At 43.2% G+C, this 18,861-nt stretch overlaps 2 protein-coding genes across 5 annotated transcripts in view; both read left to right on the top strand.

Moving 5' to 3' along the window:
* Window positions 1–11,158, top strand: part of LOC114052926 (transmembrane 4 L6 family member 4-like) — a 22,937-nt gene extending 11,779 nt beyond the window's left edge. The window contains exons 4-5 of the mRNA XM_027875715.1: window positions 8,948–9,137; window positions 11,035–11,158. Of these exons, the coding sequence (XP_027731516.1) occupies window positions 8,948–9,137; window positions 11,035–11,052 (208 nt within the window). The 3' untranslated portion in view covers window positions 11,053–11,158. The remainder of the gene's footprint in view (window positions 1–8,947; window positions 9,138–11,034) is intronic.
* A 7,415-nt stretch (window positions 11,159–18,573) lies between these two features.
* LOC114052929 (transmembrane 4 L6 family member 4-like) overlaps window positions 18,574–18,861 on the top strand; it is a 33,910-nt gene continuing 33,622 nt past the window's right edge. For all 4 annotated transcript variants that reach the window (XM_027875716.1, XM_027875719.1, XM_027875718.1 and 1 more), the window contains exon 1: window positions 18,574–18,739. The gene's annotated coding sequence lies outside the window, so the exon portion shown is untranslated. The remainder of the gene's footprint in view (window positions 18,740–18,861) is intronic.

Here is an 18,861-nt window from a genome sequence, read left to right as displayed (position 1 = left end):
CATAACAGAGGAAATGAGCAGAGGAAGCATGGAGCTTAATTGGAAAACATGATCTTTGCTGTATAGTGGAAAGAACACGAAGATTACTGGGAATCCTGGCCTCAACTCATCCTAACTTTACCATGGGCAAATATCCCTGGAACTCTCTTACCCTCAGTTTTCTCATGTAGAAAATGAGACTAATAAGAATAATGATGATAACTGCTAGCATTTACATAGTGCCTTAAAGTTTGCAAAGTGCTTTACAAATTTCATCCAATTTTATCCTCACAACAATCCTAGGAGGTAGGTGCTATTATCACTCCCATTTTAAAGATGAGAAAACTGAGGAAGATAGGAGTTATGTGATTTGCCCAGGGTCACAGAGATAGTAAGTGTCTGTGGCTGGATTTGAACTCAGGTTTTCCTGACTCCTGGGCCATAACTATCCATTACCAACCTTACAAGGTTGTTTACATATATCTATTTCTTTACCTGTCTATCTGTCTAATCTATTTAATCTAACTATCCATCTATCTAATCTATCTACTTATCTAATCTAGCTATACTATCCAACTATTGTCCATCTGTCTATCTAATCCATACAATTCATCTATCATCTGTCTATCTAATTATCTATCATTTACTTTCCCCCCTCCCATGGTTATCAGGATCTAGAATTAGAAGGGACACCAGAAGCCATCTAGTGGAATCTTCTCATTTTACAGATAAGGAGACTGACCGAGTGCCAGAGAGGTAAGATAGTAATAATATGGAGAAGGAATTGGAACTCTCATTCTCTTGCTCCAAAGTCCTTTCCCGCTGTATTAATCATGCTCCCCTACTTAGATTCTCCAGCCTGTCAAGTCATCTCTGAGGGGACAAAATAATACCTCAAGGTTTAGCCTTCTCAGTAGCCGCCCACTCTGTGTGCCTCACACCTTTGGTCTCTCAATGCCTTTGGGGCCCCTTTAATTCTTACTCTTACCAAAATCCTTTTCAACTTTCCTTTGGGGACTTGGTGACTATCCATTGCTCATGCCTGTGTTAGCCTTAGATGGAGTTTTACCTCGAGGTGAGGCTGCATTCCAAGTAATCTGACCCTCGGAAAGCGCGATCTCGGTGAGGAACGTTGGGGGAGTGCGTCGCTGCCCGGTAGGGATTGGAAACTCTTCTCTCTTTCCTGGTCATGGATCTTCCTGGTGGAATTCTGGTGACGTCCTTTGCCGCTGCTAACTAGTTATGCTTAAGTCAGTGGATCAGATTCTGGTTTTCAAGGGAGAAAGTTGTGGGAGACGAATCAGAATTGGAGAGAAGGGCTTCATCTGAATTCAGAACAACACTGTGTGGAGGTTATGGAAGGGTGTTGTTCAGGTGTGATTTCCTGTTAATAACACAGACTAGTGAGGAAGGGCAGAGACTGAATGTGAGGAGAGAAATGGGACAAACTGAGGAAAATCTGAAAGAAATTCAGACTCTTACCCAGATTTTACTCCTAGTGTTGTTGAGCTGAAGTTGAGGAAGAAGCAGCAAGATTTAGGAGAATTCCTAGATCACGGAGGATCTAGGAAGATTATGGAGGAAGGGCTAGAAATAAGTGGGACAATGGGAGAGTCAAGCCAATGGATTGAGGGAACTGGAGGTGGGGTTGGTATGGGGCCGAAGGGGAGGGGTCTGGGGCTGGTTAGTGTGGCCCTGGAAAGGCAGCTGAACGAGGCAGCCAGGTGGCCTGAAATAAGGTTAGACTGTAGTTCAAACCTGGCTTTTCAGACCTTTACTAGCTGTGTGACCCTCTGTTTCCTCAAATCAGCTACTATTTAAAGCACTAGGAAATCTAGGAGAAGCTTATTTCCTCCCTCCCTTGTCGTGTTGTTAAGAGGTCATAAATGGCTTTAAAAATTTAAGCAGATGTTTAGGATTGATGTGTAAATATCCACAAGTAATTTAAAAGAAAAAGGCTGAAAATCTCAACCAGTATAAGGAAGGATGGGAAATGGTACAATGGCATTCAGCGTTTGATGTCTGTATTCCTCCCACAGTGGAGTCACAGTCTGTGTTCCACCTTTGGTTCTCTCCTGGAAGAGAAAGGGAAAGGACTGGAAAAGCACTCTAGGCTGCTAGAGATAATGAAATGCTACTAAAAAAAAATGAAAGTGAGGTTATAATGGGGAAAATGGGGGATTTGAGGTAGAGGAGGGGAGATTTCAACTCCTGTCAGGAGATGGGAAAGTGACCAGGTGCTGTCCAGAGGAAAAAGGGAAGAGAAAGGACAGCTGTATACTTAGAGCCCCCCAAAACCAGATTAGAGTTTCTGCTTGAAGGGGAGGTAACTGGATGCTCTGAGGATAAAGAAGCTACAAAGCCAAGAAGAATTCTATGCTAGAGCCTCCATCAGGCTGAGTCACTTTCATGTGATAGAAGCTTTCGGGGGATAAGCGATTATCCAGTAAGAGGCAAAAGGAGAAGAGAAGTGGTTGGCGATTTTTTGTTGGGTGAATGGAAGCAGCTATTTGTTGACCTGATAACAACAACAGAGAATTCCGTTGTCTTCCTAGGATGTGTTTCTAAGACTTATCAAAATGGAGATCAATTATCCTGGCAAGTTTCTGTACTTTTCTAGGTCTCAGTTTGAGTATCATTCTAAATCTATGATATGTTTAGTGGGGGTCAACAGGTCCCAAAATCAAACAAGAGGAAGGCCTGGCATCCCCAGAGTTGGAGGTCACTGGATGACTGATAAGCTGGTTCCTCTATTGATAACTCTTTCCAGGGGCAATAGGAGGAACCTAAAAATATTGCCAAAGGTTATAAAGTTTAGGGGTAAGAAACTGACCTAAAAGTATAGGTTGTGTTTTCTTTACTGTTGTCCATGAAAACAAGGGATGCGGAAGAGAAAAATGGATTTGGGAAGTGAACAGCTTGCTGAGGTAGTATCTGAGAATGGGATGTGGATTTCAGAACAACAGCTTAAATTATAGGGTTGACAGCTGCCTGGCCAGAGATGGAGCATCCCTAACCTGGAGACTAGATGATAATACAATTACATGGACTGAGAGGAGGTTGGATGGTGGGACTCACGTTTCAATGTCAACATGGCAGGAGGTTTATGCCGTTTAATGCTCAACTAACTGTAATAAATGATATGCAGACAACACTAAACTGCAAAGGATAACTAATATACTCTGCAAGAAGGGTCATATTTGCTCTTTTTGCCCCAGAGGGAAGAACCAGGAATAGGTGGATGTTACAAAGAGGCCAATTTAGGCTTGATGTTAAGGAAAACTTTCTAATGATTAGAGTTTTACTAGCTCTGCAATGGGCTTTCTCTTGCCGTTCCTTAAAACAGGGGCTGGATGGTCATTTGTTTCGTATGTTATAGTGGGATTCCTTTTGGACATGTACTGGACTAGATGGGCCTTTAGGTAGCTTCTACCTCTTGAATTCTGTGATTTGTAAATAATCAGAGGCAGCAAACCTAATAAGAGGGAAAACCTATGTTCAAGTCCCATCTCTGAGACTAATTAGCAGTGGGATCCTAGGCAATGAACCTCAGGCAATTCTCTAAGACTATAAATTACAAATGGATCGCAATCTGCATCCATGGAGGGAGATCCCACAGTGACAAAACTGCAGATTAATGAACTATTCATAAGTTAAAATTAAAGTTTAACACTTGACATAAAGATTTTCCTTATTTTCCCAAAGCTCCACTATAATGCTCTCTTTCCTCACTGGCTTTATCTAGTTGATCTCAAGGTGTCAGTATTGCTCCAATTCTCTCCCAAGCCACGTTCTTACAAGGAAAAGAAAGGACGCCCAATTTAAAAACAAAACAAAAAACAACCACCACCACCCCCCTGCCCCACCCAAACTCCCCAGTGCCATATTTTCTGTACTTAGTCTGCCAGAAAAAGAAAAATATCTCCAGAAGCTCAGCACTATAAATTTTATCATTGTCACTTATTAAATTATGATCAAAGAAATTGCTGCATGTGAGTAATGGAGAAGCTTCCCCTTCACCACCATTCACCTGCTATAGGATCTTGGGAAAATTACTGGGTTCATGGGCAAAGAGAGACCACTGGACTAGATTGATGATGTCTGCGGTCTCTTCTGCTCTAACATTCTGTGCTTCCTTTATTCTATGATGTTTTAGCAGAAATGGAATATTGTTGCTTTTCAGTAATCAGTTGCAAACTACTCTTTCTGACCCCATTTGAGGTTTTCTTGGTAAAGATACTGGAGTGGTCTGCCGTTTCCTTCTCCAGTAGATTAAGGCAAATAGAGGTTAAGTGACTTACCCAGGGTCACACAGCTATTAAGTTTATCTTTGGTCACATGTGAACTCAAGTCTTCCTGATTCCAGGCCCAGCACTCTATCCACTGAGTCACCTAGCTGCCTCAGATGGAATGTTAGGAAAGTACAATGATAATAACAGCTGGCATTTATATAGCGCTTTAAGATTCTTCACAACAACTCTGAGAAGTAGGTTCTATTAGTATTGCCATTTTACAGAAAAGGAAACTGAGGCATACAAAGGTTGAGTGACTTGCCTAGGGTCACACAGCTAGTAAATGTGGAAGGCTAGATTTGAACTAAGGTCTTCCTGACTCTAGGCCCAACTTCTATGCACTGCACACTGTAGCTACCTGTGTCAAACTGTTGTCCATTAAAAGAAAGGGATGCAGAAGAAAAAAATTGATTTGGGAAGAGGATGGCCTGATTGGGAGCTGTTCCACTCTTGTACTTGGTGGGATGTCCAGAAGAGTTCATTATTAAGTCAGTAGCACATAGAGGCAAGTAAAAAGAAGAGATCTTTCTTCAAGTGACTCAAGTAATGAGATTTAGAAAGAAAGGGTGAAATGCAGAGAGGAATCTTCCTAGCAAAAAATCCCAACACTGATTTGGAGCTCGACAGTACCTGCACAGTCAGAATTAGTGGGGTATTGTGCGATGAACCCTGGATCTGGGGCTGGGGGTCTTGGGTTTGAATCCTGGGCTCTGTTACTGATTGAGTGACCTTGGGAAAATAGCACCAGTGAAGTAGTGTCAAATGCAAACAGAAATAGATCCCTCTGGGCCACATATTGACTTAGAAAACCACAAATTAACATTATTTATGTTTTATTATATTTGTTTATTTTGTTAAACTCTTTCCAATTACATTTTCATCTAGTGCTAGAGAGGCAGTACTAGAGAGCAATTGTCAACCCCCAGCCAAACCTTGGGGGCAGCTAGGTAGCCAAGTAGCTGGACCTAGAGTCAGGAAGACCTGAGTTTAAATCTGAGCTCAGATACTTACTGGCTATGTGACCCTGGGCAAGTCATTTCACCCTGTTTGCCTCAGTTTCCTCATCTGTAAAATGAACTGGAGAAGGAAATGGCCAACCACTCCAGCGTCTTTGCCAATAAAACTCCAAATGGGGTCCCAAAGAGTTGGACACAACTCAACAACAACAATAACAACAACTCAGGCCATGAGTTTGACTGTTGCAGTGGACGGGGTATTGTACTTGGAGTCAGGAAGACCTGAGTTCAAATTCTCCTTCTGATACTTATTAGCCACATGGCCATAGGAAAATCTCTATTCCTCAGTTTCCTTATCTGTAAAATGTGGGGGTTGGGCATGATGGCCTTTAAGCTCCTGTGAGGCCTTAGATCTTCGATTCCATGAATATATTCTAGATGCTGCTTTATTTGTTATCCTAAGTCACTTAATTCACTGGGCCTCAATTTCCCCTTCTTTAAAATGAGGGGATTGGATTAGATGATTTCTGGTCCTTTAGGACTCTATCTCCTATGAATCAAAATGCTCTTAAATTTTTATACAAAAAGTTGTTTTCATTTTTATTTGCTAAAATAGGTATGTCCCCTGGTATGTGTCCAGGCTCTGCCCCTGACCACCTTGGGCAAAGCACTGTACCCCTTCAGGCCTCAGTTTCTTCCTTGGTAAAAAGTGGGGGGCTGGGCTGGGTGAGGACCATTCTCATTCTTAATCTATGATCCCACTTTGAGAAGGGGTCAGTATGTCCTAAAATCGAACATGGGGGTGCTCAGCACTCCCAAAATTGGAAGTCAATGACTGACCATTCTTAGCGCTGATCCTTCCCAAGGGGCAGAGGGCCCTCCCTCATATTGGAGTGTCTGATTGATCTGTTTGCCTGAGTTGAACAGGGAGAAACATTGTCTTTATTACATAGCGGGATCAATAGACAGGTCCTAGAATGATGAAAAAGGAAGGAATGTGCTCTGCAGGTTTAGTAGAGGCTAGCGACTTGGTGGTTGTTTTGGGATGATTGTCTTCTATTTCATTTTGAGTTAATTCAATTCAGTTAGCATTTTTAAAGCATCAATTATGTACAAGACACTTGAGGAAGTTCTGAAGATACAAAGACAAAAGCTAAATGGGCCCAGCCCTCGGGGAACTTTCATTCTGCTAGATTTATAAGCTACTTATGGAAAGCCCCTCGAAAGGGAAATGATTTCATACCCAGGGGTCAGGCTCTCAAAAGTCTGGATAAAAAAAGACTTTCATTGTTTGGTCGTTTCAGTTGTGTTTGACTCTTTGTGACCTCCTGGTGTGCCATTTCCTTCTACAGCTCATTTTACAGAAGAGGAAACTGAGGCAAGCAGGGTTAAATGACTTGCCCAGGCTTACAAAGCTAGTAAGTGTATGAGGCCAGATTTGAATTCCTGAAGTTGAATCTTCCTGATTCCAAACCTAGTGCTCTATCCATTGCACCACCTAGCTGCCCTGGGTGTTATTATTATTTCCATTTTTCAGCTGAGGAAACTGAGGCAAACAGGACTAAGCGACTTGCCTAGGGTCACATAGTTAGGAAGTATCTGAGGCCAGATTTGAACTCAGGAAGATGAGTCTTCCTGACTCAAGACCCAGCACTTTATCTGCTCTGTCACCTAACTGCCAAAAGAGATCCAAAATAATATTCTTGTAGAAACATTTTTAAAAATGTTTTTGGATTTGGAGATCTCTGAATTCTCACAAAGAGAACACCTCAAATACACTCTAGTCAGGGCTAGTCCTCCAGTCTCTTGGACTCCTGGCCCTTGGGAGCATCTTAACAATTCCAGCTACACAAGGCCAGACCAGCTCTAACAAAGAAGGAAAAGAAAACTAGGTCAAAGCGGGGTTATCTGTCTGCCTGATGCCAAGCGTCCATCTCAGGAGACTGCTTGTATTGATTGAGCGCTTTGGTGACTCATTCCTGGAAACAGTCAAATTGTCAAAGATGCTGTGACTCATGCACTGTTACCCGGCTACCAACTGTCAAAGGCTGGATTTGAGTTTAGGTCTTTGAGAATCCAAGTAAAGCACTCTATCCATTACTTCATGCCGGTAACAGCCTATTGGTTAAAAACAAAACAAAATGGGGGCAGCTAGGTGGTGCAGTGGATAGAGAGCACCGGCCCTGAAGTCAGGAGGACTTGAGTTCAAATCCAGCCTCAGACCAAACACTTGACATTTACTAGCTGTGTGACCCTGGGCAAGTCATTTAACCCCAGTTGCCTAAGAAAAAAAGAAAAATGGGCTGTCAAGTTATGTGGACCTATTATTGATCAGAGAGAAGAGCAACCTGCCCTCAGAGTCAGGAACGACGACAATAATAATAACTAGCATTTTCATAGAGCTTTGCAGAGCTCAACACATTCTTCTTTGAGCTTTTCCGGAATCTCAGGAGGCATTCCCATTTTACACATGAGGAAATTGAGGCTGAGAGAGGTTAAGTGATTTGCCCAGGGTCACACAGCTAGTAAGTAGATGAGGCAAGATTTGAATTCAGTCCAACACTCTTACAGATGCACCATTTAGCTGCTACTGTATACAGTAGCTTAACGACTCTTGGCAAGTCATTTCATCTCTGCCCAAGCCAACTATTTAAGACAACTCGCTACAAAGTACTTGATCATACACATTAGTGGATTGAGTTTCTTCCAGGAAACTCCCTAAACCAGTGAAACCAGAGTCACACGGAGAGGTATGCGGAAGCCAGCTCTAGCTGTCTTGTATTGATTATTAAATTTTCATTGTAAACTGCTAGGACAGGTAAGTGGCACAGTAGATAGAGCACCAGGCCTGGAGTCAGAAAGACTCATCTTCCTGAGTTCAAATCTGGCCTCAGATATTTCCTAACTATGTGACCCTGGGCAAGTCACTTAGCCCTGTTTGCCTCAGTTTCCTCATCTGTAAAATGAGCTGGAGAAGGAAATGGCAAAACCACTCCAGTGTTTTTGCCAAGAAAACCCCAAATGGAGGCACAAAGAGTTGGACATGACTAAAAACAACTGAACAACAGCAACATATATTTACACCTCAGACATTGGCAATCACTACAAATCACGGCTTGAACTACTGTTTTGTTTCTTGCTCTAGACTTAAGTGTTAATGACTCAGATCAAATTAGAAAGCATGCGGCAATACATTTCCCCCCCAAAAAGCCCAGTTGTTAAACATTTAACAACAGACTCTATTTTACTCTATAAACATTGCTTGAACTCAGCAGGAGCACAGTAGGATTGCAGGGGGATGGAACCTGCGGCCTTGAGGCCACATGTGGCCCTCTAGGTCCTCAAGTGCAGCCCTTTGACTGAGTCCAAGTTTTACACAACAAATCCTTTTATTAAGGGGATTTATTCTGTAAAACTTGAATTTAGTCAAAAGGCCAAACCCAAGGATCTAGAATGTGGCCTCGAGGCTGAAGGTTCCTCACCCCTGGCTTAGGGAATGAAGTCAGCTAATAATAATAATAATAGAAACTCATATAACGCTTTAAAGCTTGCAAAGTGCTTTACACCATCATCCCATTTGATTTTTATCACACCCCTACACACATTGATCAAGAAACAATTAGCAAAATTAACATCTGCATAGACCTAAATCAGAAGATCATTGCCTGTGATAAACACTTACTACATGTTTGTTGAATGAATATCTCCTCTGTTCCCCAGGAACTATCTCAAAGACAGAGACTTGTGGAGTAGCTGCCTAGAACCTATCAATATTGTGCCCTGGAACCTAAGTCTCTTCTCCATCCAGCTCATCATAAGCAGCATTCAGATGTTACTCTGCGGCATTCAGGTGGTCAAAAGTTTCTTTGAAATTATCTGTGAAAAGTGTCGATGCCATGAGATCTGTGGGGTAGGTTAATTGTTTGTTATTTCCATATTACATCACAACCTTCTGAGTCACCTCAGGAGGAGGGGGCTGTTGTATCAAGAGACTCATATAGACTTTACCTCCATCTACAAACCAGCAGGGGCAGTCCACCTGACTGGCATGGTCATGGCCATGGCCAGAGGTCATTGGTTGGGTTCTAGAAGGGCTGCTTTTGCTCCCTGTACATCATTAAGATCACCTGTGGTGAACCAGGTGGCCCAAATTGTCTCATCTGCCATCTAATTCCCTGTGGAAATACAGAGAAAGAATAGGTGAATGTCCAGACAGTTTCCAAGAACACAGCACATCACTGTCAGATCCTAAGTGTCTTATTTCATCAGATTCCTCCACAGATCTAGAGATTATCTAGAGATAATTGAATTGATGGTCATTTACAAAGGTTTTTTATAGTTCTTCCCTCACAGAGCACATCAATTCAAAACCAAAATGTATGACTGAATTCAATGTGAGAGAATTGAATATCATTGTGAAGGAATTAACTCATAGGAGGCTCAGTGAGATCATGGTGTAATAAATAGAACTTGGATATGGTATCAGGAAGACTTGAGTTTCAATCTTGCTTCAGACTCTTGTGAACTATGTGAACTTAGGTAAGTCATGTAAGGTCTCCAGGACTCAGTTTCCTCTTCTGGAAAAGGAGGGGTTTGGACTTGATCTCTGAGGTCACTCCTGGATCTGAATCTATGACCCTATAGTCCTATTTTCCTATGAGTCTTTGAGTGTGACAGAGACTATGTCCGTAAAGTAGAAACTATTGAATGCAAATAGCTTGATCATTTATTTTATCCATTTATTGGCAAAATCAAGTCAGTGAATACCTATTATTAAGAAGTAACAAAAATTATAACAAACTAAACGTTGAATGATCAAAAACTCTTATGGGTCAGACACAGTGTGATACATTATGAGTGATAAAAACCTCCGTTTCCCCCACAATGACTTTTTGTTTTCAAAGAATAAGCAATTTTGGTGTTCTCTAAACAATTACTGCCTTTATCAGGAGATAGCTTTATTCAGAGTATAGAATGCTTTAAACAGTTGTGAAATACCTCCTCATTCACTTTGCATGAGCCCTAGATGCAAGGTAGAAAATAAGAAATGTTCATTCATTTTTCTTCCTTATGTGAGACCTGGGTTAAATTGGTATCAATAGGAAAGTTTTTCTCATTCACAAGCATAAGAAGTACATGATATGACAATATTTTCCAAAATCTGAGGGCTCTGGGCTAAAGTATGGTTTTATTTATATGGTACCATCAAGACACTGCTTATAGTCAATTTTATTTTATTAAAAAAAACCTACCATGATGGTCAAACAAAACAGTCCTGACATTTTAATGACTAATAAGAGGCAGCATGGTACAGTGGATAAAGGACCTGACATGGGGTCCTGGATTCGAGTCCTGCCTTAGACACATACACATGAGCAGGAGTAAGTGACTGTCCCTGGGCAACTCCTTTAACTTATTAAGTTACAGAGGAAATCACTGGCCTCTACTGATGGAGGGAGTTTCTACATAGGGACTTCCCCACCCTTTCTGATGAAATCACTGGCCCTACCACAACAAGGGCTAGATTAGTAAGGGCATTCATTAGTAACTTAATTTTTTTGAAGCTCAACCATTTGAGGGTTAAGAAAAGAAAAGGAATAGATTCAAAAGTAGCCATTCATGGGGGTGTGGTGTGTAAATGGACAAAAAAAGAACATCTTGGTTTTAGCAGAAATAAGTTTCAGAAGAGGAGGAGAAGGCAAATCTGGTAATCATGTACCTGTTCATGTGTTGAGGGTGAAGGGATGAAAATCAAAAAAGGAAGAATGAGTTAGCAGAGTAATTTATGAGCCTTTTCTCTTTCCTAGGGGAAAACAACTACTTAGAGCTGTGATGAGCCCTTTGGAATACTCCACCGTTTTGGATAAAGAGCCATTATCTCTGGAAGGTTCCTCATCCCTGACACATTGCTCTGGGAGGTCTTAGGACAAGGCAGCTTTGCCATATACAGGCCATGGCTTATTAAAATTCCATCTTAGAAACTTCATTTAAGAAAAAAGACAAAATAAAGAAAATTATTAAGTTGTTCAAGAGTAATGCATATGGACGTTTTAACTTTAAAAAATGTTTGGTAGTAGCAACTTGATAGTGTAAGTTAAACATTTTTTAGACTTGGCCCCTTTTTTGAGATCTGGGGCATGACCCAAGCTCAATTCCCCAAATCTTTTGTTTTGACGGCAACATTAAATGCCTGATGGGACTTGGATGGCTCCCTCTGGTACATGAGGCACCATGCACATACACACTCTAGGTACAAATGGAATCTGAGAACTCTTTGGGATTATCTCTGCCATGTTGAAATAAGCAAATCAAAGTTGGAAGGCACGTTGGAAGTCTAACCTAGCCACTTCATCTGAAAGATGAGGCCAGTGGGACACAGAATTGGATTGACTTGCTAGAGTCATATGTCGTTAGTGGAAAAATTAGGATTTCAAACCATGGTCTCCTCACTACCTTTCACAGTGATCTTTGCACTGTCTCACTATGTCTAGGAAATACACAGAACTCTGGTGGGGTAAACATAGCCCCCAAAGTGGAAAATATGAGCAAAGCTCATTCTCTTATCATCATTAAGAAGAGACATAACAACATTTGAATCAGTCTGTTTTCTCTAACTAGTGAAGAGAGAAATCCTCTCTATTTTGAGAAACACGTCACTTGAACCAGACCTTTTCTGTTTCCTACAAACAATTTTTTGGGTAAGTAGGAAAATAGAGATCAATGTCAGTCAGCAAAATAGCCACTGTTAAAAAGTATGAAGACAACTAAAATCAAAGCCGATACTGAATTTAAACTTCTTTAGTGAGGCACTACCAGCAAAGTCTGGGTCATAAAGCTGGTACACCATCTTCCGTGAGTCTCATCAAATAAATCAGTTGTCCAAGTTGGCTCACAAGGGTAAAACCTGCAGATCTGGGGTCTGGGTATTGACCCTCCACCATGAGGTCAAAAGGAGGGCGCCATCTTGTCCTGATGAGCATAAGGTGCTAGATGTGGCGATGAGGGTGGCATCCCCAGTGCCTATTGCACTCTACGAATGGGACTTTCCAGAGACATCTCAACTTGAAAACGTCCAAAACATCTCACCAATCAACCCCCTTCTAAATCCCTCTATTTCTTCTCTAAGGGGCCACCATTCTTCTAGTCTTCCAATTTCCAAACATGCCTCATCCTTTAGATCCTCACTCTTTCTTACCCCACATAGTTAATCAGTTGTCAAATCTTGCCATTTCAACCGCTACCATCTTTCTCACCTCTGACCCCTTCTCTTTATTCACAGGGGCATTTCACAGGTCAGACCCTCATATACTCTTTTTTTTTTCCCTTTGGTGAGGCAAAAGGAGTTAAGTGAACTGCCCAGGGTCACACAGCTAGTAAGTGTCAAGCTTCTGAGGCATGATTTGAACTCAGGTCCTCCTGACTTCAAGGCTGGAGCTCTGTCCACTGCTCCACTCAGCTGCCCCCACCTTCATATACACTTGCCTGGACTATTTGCAATAGCCTCCTAATGAATTTCATTGTTCCAGGTTATTCTTTCTTCCAATCCATGCTCCACATTGCTGCCAAAGTGATTTTTTTTAAGTGTAGGTCTGACCATGTTGCTCCTTTGCTCATTAAACTCCAGTAGCTCCCTATTACTTCTAGGGGAAAAAAATAATTTCCACTGTTTGGCTTTTAAAGTCCTTCACAAGCTGGCCCCAACCTATCTTTTTAAGCCTCATTATATAACCCCTCTTCTGGTACTATCTGAGGCAGTGTTCAGGGAGTAATAGCATCTCTGGTGTGATGGCTGCCGAGCCCCTTTCAGGGCTGCTCATTCATTTTGGGGTCCACCTGCCACCCAACTCTCACCTATGGCTCCAATAAGATTAGGCAGTTTAGGTAGTGGTCACATCCCCGTAAAACCATCTCCTCAGAGAGGCTAAACTAGGTTGAGGGTAACCAACAGGCCTCAAACCCATCAGTGAGTTAGGGGGTGTCTACCCCAAGCATGTGAAGACTTCCCCGGGTGGAATGGGCAGATAAGAACAATTTGTTCCAAGAGCCATGAAGGTGGCTGAAGTAGGCATTGTGGAGCACTTAGAGCTTGGTCTGGCATCTAAGATGCTAAGGTCATCCACTGCTTCCTGGGCTATCGCTAGTCATGGTGACTTTTGTCTTGCCACTGGACTTTGATAACTCTGGAAGAGAGTGTGGCTAATGACTCTGTGCAACTCTGCCTCACTTAAATCCAGTTCACGAGCAAGACAAGACACCATCCTGTGATGTCATTGGTCCTCTTAGAAAGAAAGACAAATAGCTATGTGAGGGGGCTCTGCCAACACTCCTAGTTCAGGCTCAACGTTGGGATGAAATGAGGCATTGAATGGTTAACAAAAGTAGGTTTACTTTGCCCCAACACAGTAAGGATATTCAACAAGCACCTGGCTTCTCTCAGCATTCCCCACTCCCTCCCCATTTCCATATGGAAATATATTTGGTCATCAGGGTGAAGGTGAAGGACCTGGTGACTCACCAGGTCCTCATAAATCCTTCAGGGCACCAGGAAGCTGTGTGAAGGAACTTGGGGCTTATCAGGTCCCAGCTTTGTCTCTTTTTAGGGAGGAGGTGGTGCAGTGGATAGGGTTCCGGGCCTCGAGTATGGGGGACCCAAGTTCAAATCCAGTTTTAGATACTTACTAGCTGTGTGACCCTGGGCAAGTCACTTAACCCTGTTTGCCTCAGTTTCCTCATCTGTAAAATGAGCTGGAGAAGGAAATGGCAAACCACTCCAGTATCTTTGCCAAGAAAACCACAAACGGTGTCACTAAGAGTCGTATAAGACTGAAACGCCTTAACTACAAAGGGCCTACAGAAAGCTTGGAATCTGCTGACATAACCTCGAGGACCCTGGGTCAGCTCCACGGCAAGGAGCAACTTTATCTATTTTGTCAACAAGCAAATGAGAACGTTCCAGGTGCAAGGGATAAACGTTCAATTGTCAGTCCCTGACTTCAAGAAGCTTATATTCTACTAGGAGAATACACCAGACCCCAGAGATTAAAAGGGGAAAAAAAGGATAAGTACACATAATTCTCAGTAACTGAGTGGAGGCACAAATATCTGGAAGAAGGGGGGCGGTGCGTGGAGGAAAAGACCTTGCTGGAGGTGGAACTTAAGTAGAGCCTTACATAGGAGGTCCTCTTTTCTCTGGATCTGATTAGTTTACATCGTCCACCCGCCCCCGACTTCCCTTGGAGTCGGGAGAGACTTCTGATCACCTCGATTGCTGTTTGTCCTTGGTTCTCGTAGAAGACCGTGACATCAGGGAGCTGATGCCATGACATGCAAGTGAAATGGATTTGCTAATCCAGAGGAGGTAACTGAAAGTCCAAGGTCACACAGCTGGTAGGTAGCAGGGCCAGATTTCGAACCCAGAGCCAGCAGCTCGACGTCGCGCCCCTCCAACGCTCCCTCCCCACCCCCGTCCCGGACCCCACCCAGGGAACCCCCATAACGGCCTCTCCAGGCGTTCCTGAACTTGCTGTCTAGACTTCTCTCCGCATCAGACGCTCTGCAGAGGTTCGTGTTCAATCGGAAAGAAACCCCGGTAAAAGGCGGCAAGAAGATACAAAATATGTAGAAAGTAGTCATTATTTCTGGGGTGGAGTGGAAGGGGCTAATAACTGGGAGCGGGGGAAGCTTCCTGCAGGCGGCGGCCTCAGGGCAGAGCCTTCTGACCTTCTCCCGCATCTGAGCTAAAGGCCGATGGGGAGCTCCAGAAGGCTGACCCTTCCCCCAGCCCCACGTCCCACCCCGCCCCCAGTCCCGGGCTCCCTCTGGGACAGGGGTTCTTATCCTTTTCTTTGTCAATCCCTTGGCAGGCTGGTGAAGTCTCTGGGATCCTTCTCAGAGTAGATAAAAACCAGAGAGGATTATAAAGGAAATCAATTACATCAAAATACAGCTATCACAATACTTTGTCACAGACCTCAAATTAAGAAGCCCTGGTCTAAACTGCAGCAGACACCCAGAGAAATGAACACTTTCTCATCATCTAGATGCCTGGCTAGGCTTTTTCTAAGAAACCAAGCAATGTACCCTGCCACTAATTCAACAATGCATTCATTACGTGCAAGGAATGATTCTAGGCACTGGGGCCGCAAAGACTCTCCGAGAACCAAGGACAAACAGCAAGTCCCTGCCCCAGGCACTTAGATTCCAGTGTGGGGGATCCCACGTGTCCCTAGAGAAGCCAATACAGGTACATACAGAGTTATATGAAGACATTTCAAGAGGCAGACTACTAAAGGGGCAATTGGCAAAGACCAAGGAGGATTAAGGGATGTCTCGATCCCGAGCTCTGCTTGAAGAAAGATGAGGAATCGGAGAGTTGCAAGACAGTAGGCAGGGGTGGAATTTCAGGTATGGGGAATTGCTGGCAGGCCAGTTTGACTGGAATGGATTCTGTGTGTGTGTGTGTGTGTGTGTGTGTGTGTGTGTGTGTGTGTGTGAGAGAGAGAGAGAGAGAGAGGGAGGGAGGGAGGGAGGGAGGGAGAGAAGAGAAGAGAAGAGAAGAGAGAGAGAGAAGAATAGGGCAATGTATTCCCAGACACAGGACCCAGTGGCATCAGCCTCTACATACAGCATACTTGCCTCTCCATTTCATGAAGCAATTACATCAGCAAAGCTGTTTTGTCAAGCTTCCTCCAGATCTCAAGGATAAAATCTGGGCACAAAAGGAAATTCCAAGTTGGGTGAAAGAGGGTTTTGGGGAGAAAAGATGGGGGTAGGGAGGGACTAGTAGCCCAAAGAGGAAAAGCTGGAAGGGAACCTTACAGCCTAGGAGGGAAGCTGGCTATGTATATACATGCACATATACATATAATGCACACACACATATATACACACACATACACACAGCCATTACAAAATTCATCAACTGCTACTTTTTGATTGCTTTCTCACAACAACTTAAAATTTTTTTTGTCTCAAGTTTGGACTGAGTGCTGCATGGAGTGATCCTGTTTGATTACACAGTAGACTTAGCCCTCTCCAAATATTCAACAGGAGAAAACCGCGTGGTTCTGGGTAATCATGATGTTAACATAACTGTTCAAATTCCATCTCAAGGTTATGTTTCTTCTTACATATATTTTAGCAGTTGATTTTATTTTATTTTTTGGTGAGGTGATTGGGGTTAAGTGACTTGCCCAGGGTCACACAGCTAGTAAGTTATCAAGTGTCTGAGGCCGCAGTTGAACTCAGGTCCTCCTGACTCCAGGGCCGGTGCTCTATCCACTGCACCACCTAGCTGCCCCTAGCAGTTTATTTTAAAACAAAGTTCTTTTCCTACTCCTATTAGGAGTAGTATCATCCATAACAGTCGCAATGTCCCCCATCCATTGATAATTAATAGCAATCTCTTCCTTTGCTCTAACACACTTTTCTCACCTTTCTTCATTAGACACTCCTTTTGGAAAGGGTCTGAAACAAACAACGTACTTTACACAAGCAAAGTCTATGAGAAATATTTGTCTGCTATCTGAACTAGCTTCTGCCCAAAAGGCACTCTGCATGCCTCTTTTCTCCCAGAATCTTTGAAAGCACCCTAATTGGCATGAGGATTCTTGTGATAAAATAACACCTTGAACTGTACTAAAATGGGCTTTTATCAGCCTATCTAGTATTAAACTACTGAGTACTATGTAAATGCAGAGAGGGAAGAAACCCTGATATGCAGCGTGCCCCAAAAGTCTTAGTGTAGTTTTAAGTTAACAAGGTATGCTATTACTAGAAATGAGAATATTCTTTATTCAATGCATTTCTGGTCATCCAGCTAGCACTTCTAAGGATGGAGGAACTTAACTATTTTGCATGATGTTAACCAGCTCTAATTTTTTTTTTTTAAGTTTTATTGTGCCAAATTCAACCTCCCTAGTTTTTTTTCCCCCATGAGAATAGTAAGGAGAATGTTGAGGGTCAAGAGAACTGGGTTCAAATCCAGCTTAAGACACTGACCTAGCTATGTGATCATGGGCAACTCACTTGTTCTCTCAGAGTCAGTTTTCTTAGCTGTAAAATGGGAATATTGTCTGTACCACCTATCTTACAAGTAAGAAAGTATTTTTCAAATTCTAGAGCAGGGGTGGGGAGCCTGCAGCCTCGAGGCCACATGTGGCCCGTGACTGGATCCAAACTTCACAGAACAAATATTTTTATTAATCGAATTTGTTCTGTGAAGTTTGGATTCATTCAAAGGGCCGAGCTTGAGGACCTAGAGAACCACATGTAGCCTCGAGGCCACCGGTTCCCCTCCCTGCTCTAGAGCTTTCCATAATGCTATTGTAGTTATGGTTACCCAGGATCCGTCTACACACTCTTTCATGTGGAAGCCGTTTGGATATTTGGAGATGGCTCTTATGTCCACTCTGGAACCAAGTGGGATCACCTACTGCTGAGCTCAGTCCACACTTGAGACAAGTGTTTGTAGAGAAGGAGCAAATACAGTAGTTGGTGAAATGTGTAATTGTCTTGTCAGGTCCCTGGGTTTGAGTTTCCCTTTTAGCTTTTCTCCTTTCAGCTCTTAGCATCTTCCACCCAAACCCAGACCTTCCTTATTCCTGAGTTGGGAGAAGAGGGCCTTTGAGGATGTTATTGTCTCATGCCCTGGGGCAGCTAGCATGCCAGACGGGTCAAGGAACAGGGTTGAAGAGGATAATTAACCCCTCCCCCTTGGCACACAATCAGTTCCAGTGAAACTGGCCCAACTATTTACTGTTCTACCTTGGTGGAAGCTACTTCACTTATTGGGCCTCAGTTTTCTCATCTGTAAAATGGAGGTGGGGGTTGTTGTCCTGAATCTTATGGACATAATTTAACCCAGGCTGTAGGTGAATCTGTGACACTTACTCGGCATGTGTGGTAGTTGTTACAAGTGGGCTTTTTGTGTTTTTCTTTTCGCCATAGTGTCTGAGCATAGGAGGATGTGAGCGGTAGCAGAGCAGACCTACAGATGAGCCCTCCAACTTTATCCAGTGATTGTAGCAATGTGAAGGCCTTGTCCTTGCCGGTACCTTATAAACAGAAGTATGCAACTGATCTCCTTGGTGAAGTACTGCTTGGTAAGCAGTCAAATTTATGGAGATGCAAAGGAAAGTAAAACCTGCCAGGGAGAACATAACAAATTCTTTGGGCAGTTCTGCCTGCATCGGTCAGACATCCTTCCAGGATGCATTTTGTAGGCTCATTATATCCCATCCTGCCCCCAGCCTTGGAGACAGCATTATCAGGACAGGAGAAGTCTTGGCTGGGGGGGGGGGGGGCGGCTCATTTCTCTTGAGCACAGCCTTATCTGCCTGCCTGGCTGCAGGATGTGTGATGGCTACTGCATGGGGAGGACCCTAGTCAACGCTGCGTCCCTCGAAGCCCCAGCTAGCATTCCTGTTTTCTTCCCTGGGGCCCGGGATTAGAGAAGTCACAAATTACCCTGGAGGCTGGTGCTGGGGAGGACTTACAAGAGGCAGGGACACGGTGAGTAAATAAATCGAATGTACTCCATTCACGTTTGCCCTTCAGGAGGCCTTGGGCTTCCTCCTGCCCTTTGTGTTTCTTTTCTTTTCTTTTCTTTTCTTTTCTTTTCTTTTCTTTTCTTT

The sequence above is a fragment of the Vombatus ursinus genome, unplaced genomic scaffold (genome assembly GCF_900497805.2).
Source record: "Vombatus ursinus unplaced genomic scaffold, bare-nosed wombat genome assembly UNPS02014810.1, whole genome shotgun sequence".
Taxonomy (NCBI): domain Eukaryota; kingdom Metazoa; phylum Chordata; class Mammalia; order Diprotodontia; family Vombatidae; genus Vombatus; species Vombatus ursinus.
This window is presented reverse-complemented; position numbering and strand designations above follow the sequence as displayed.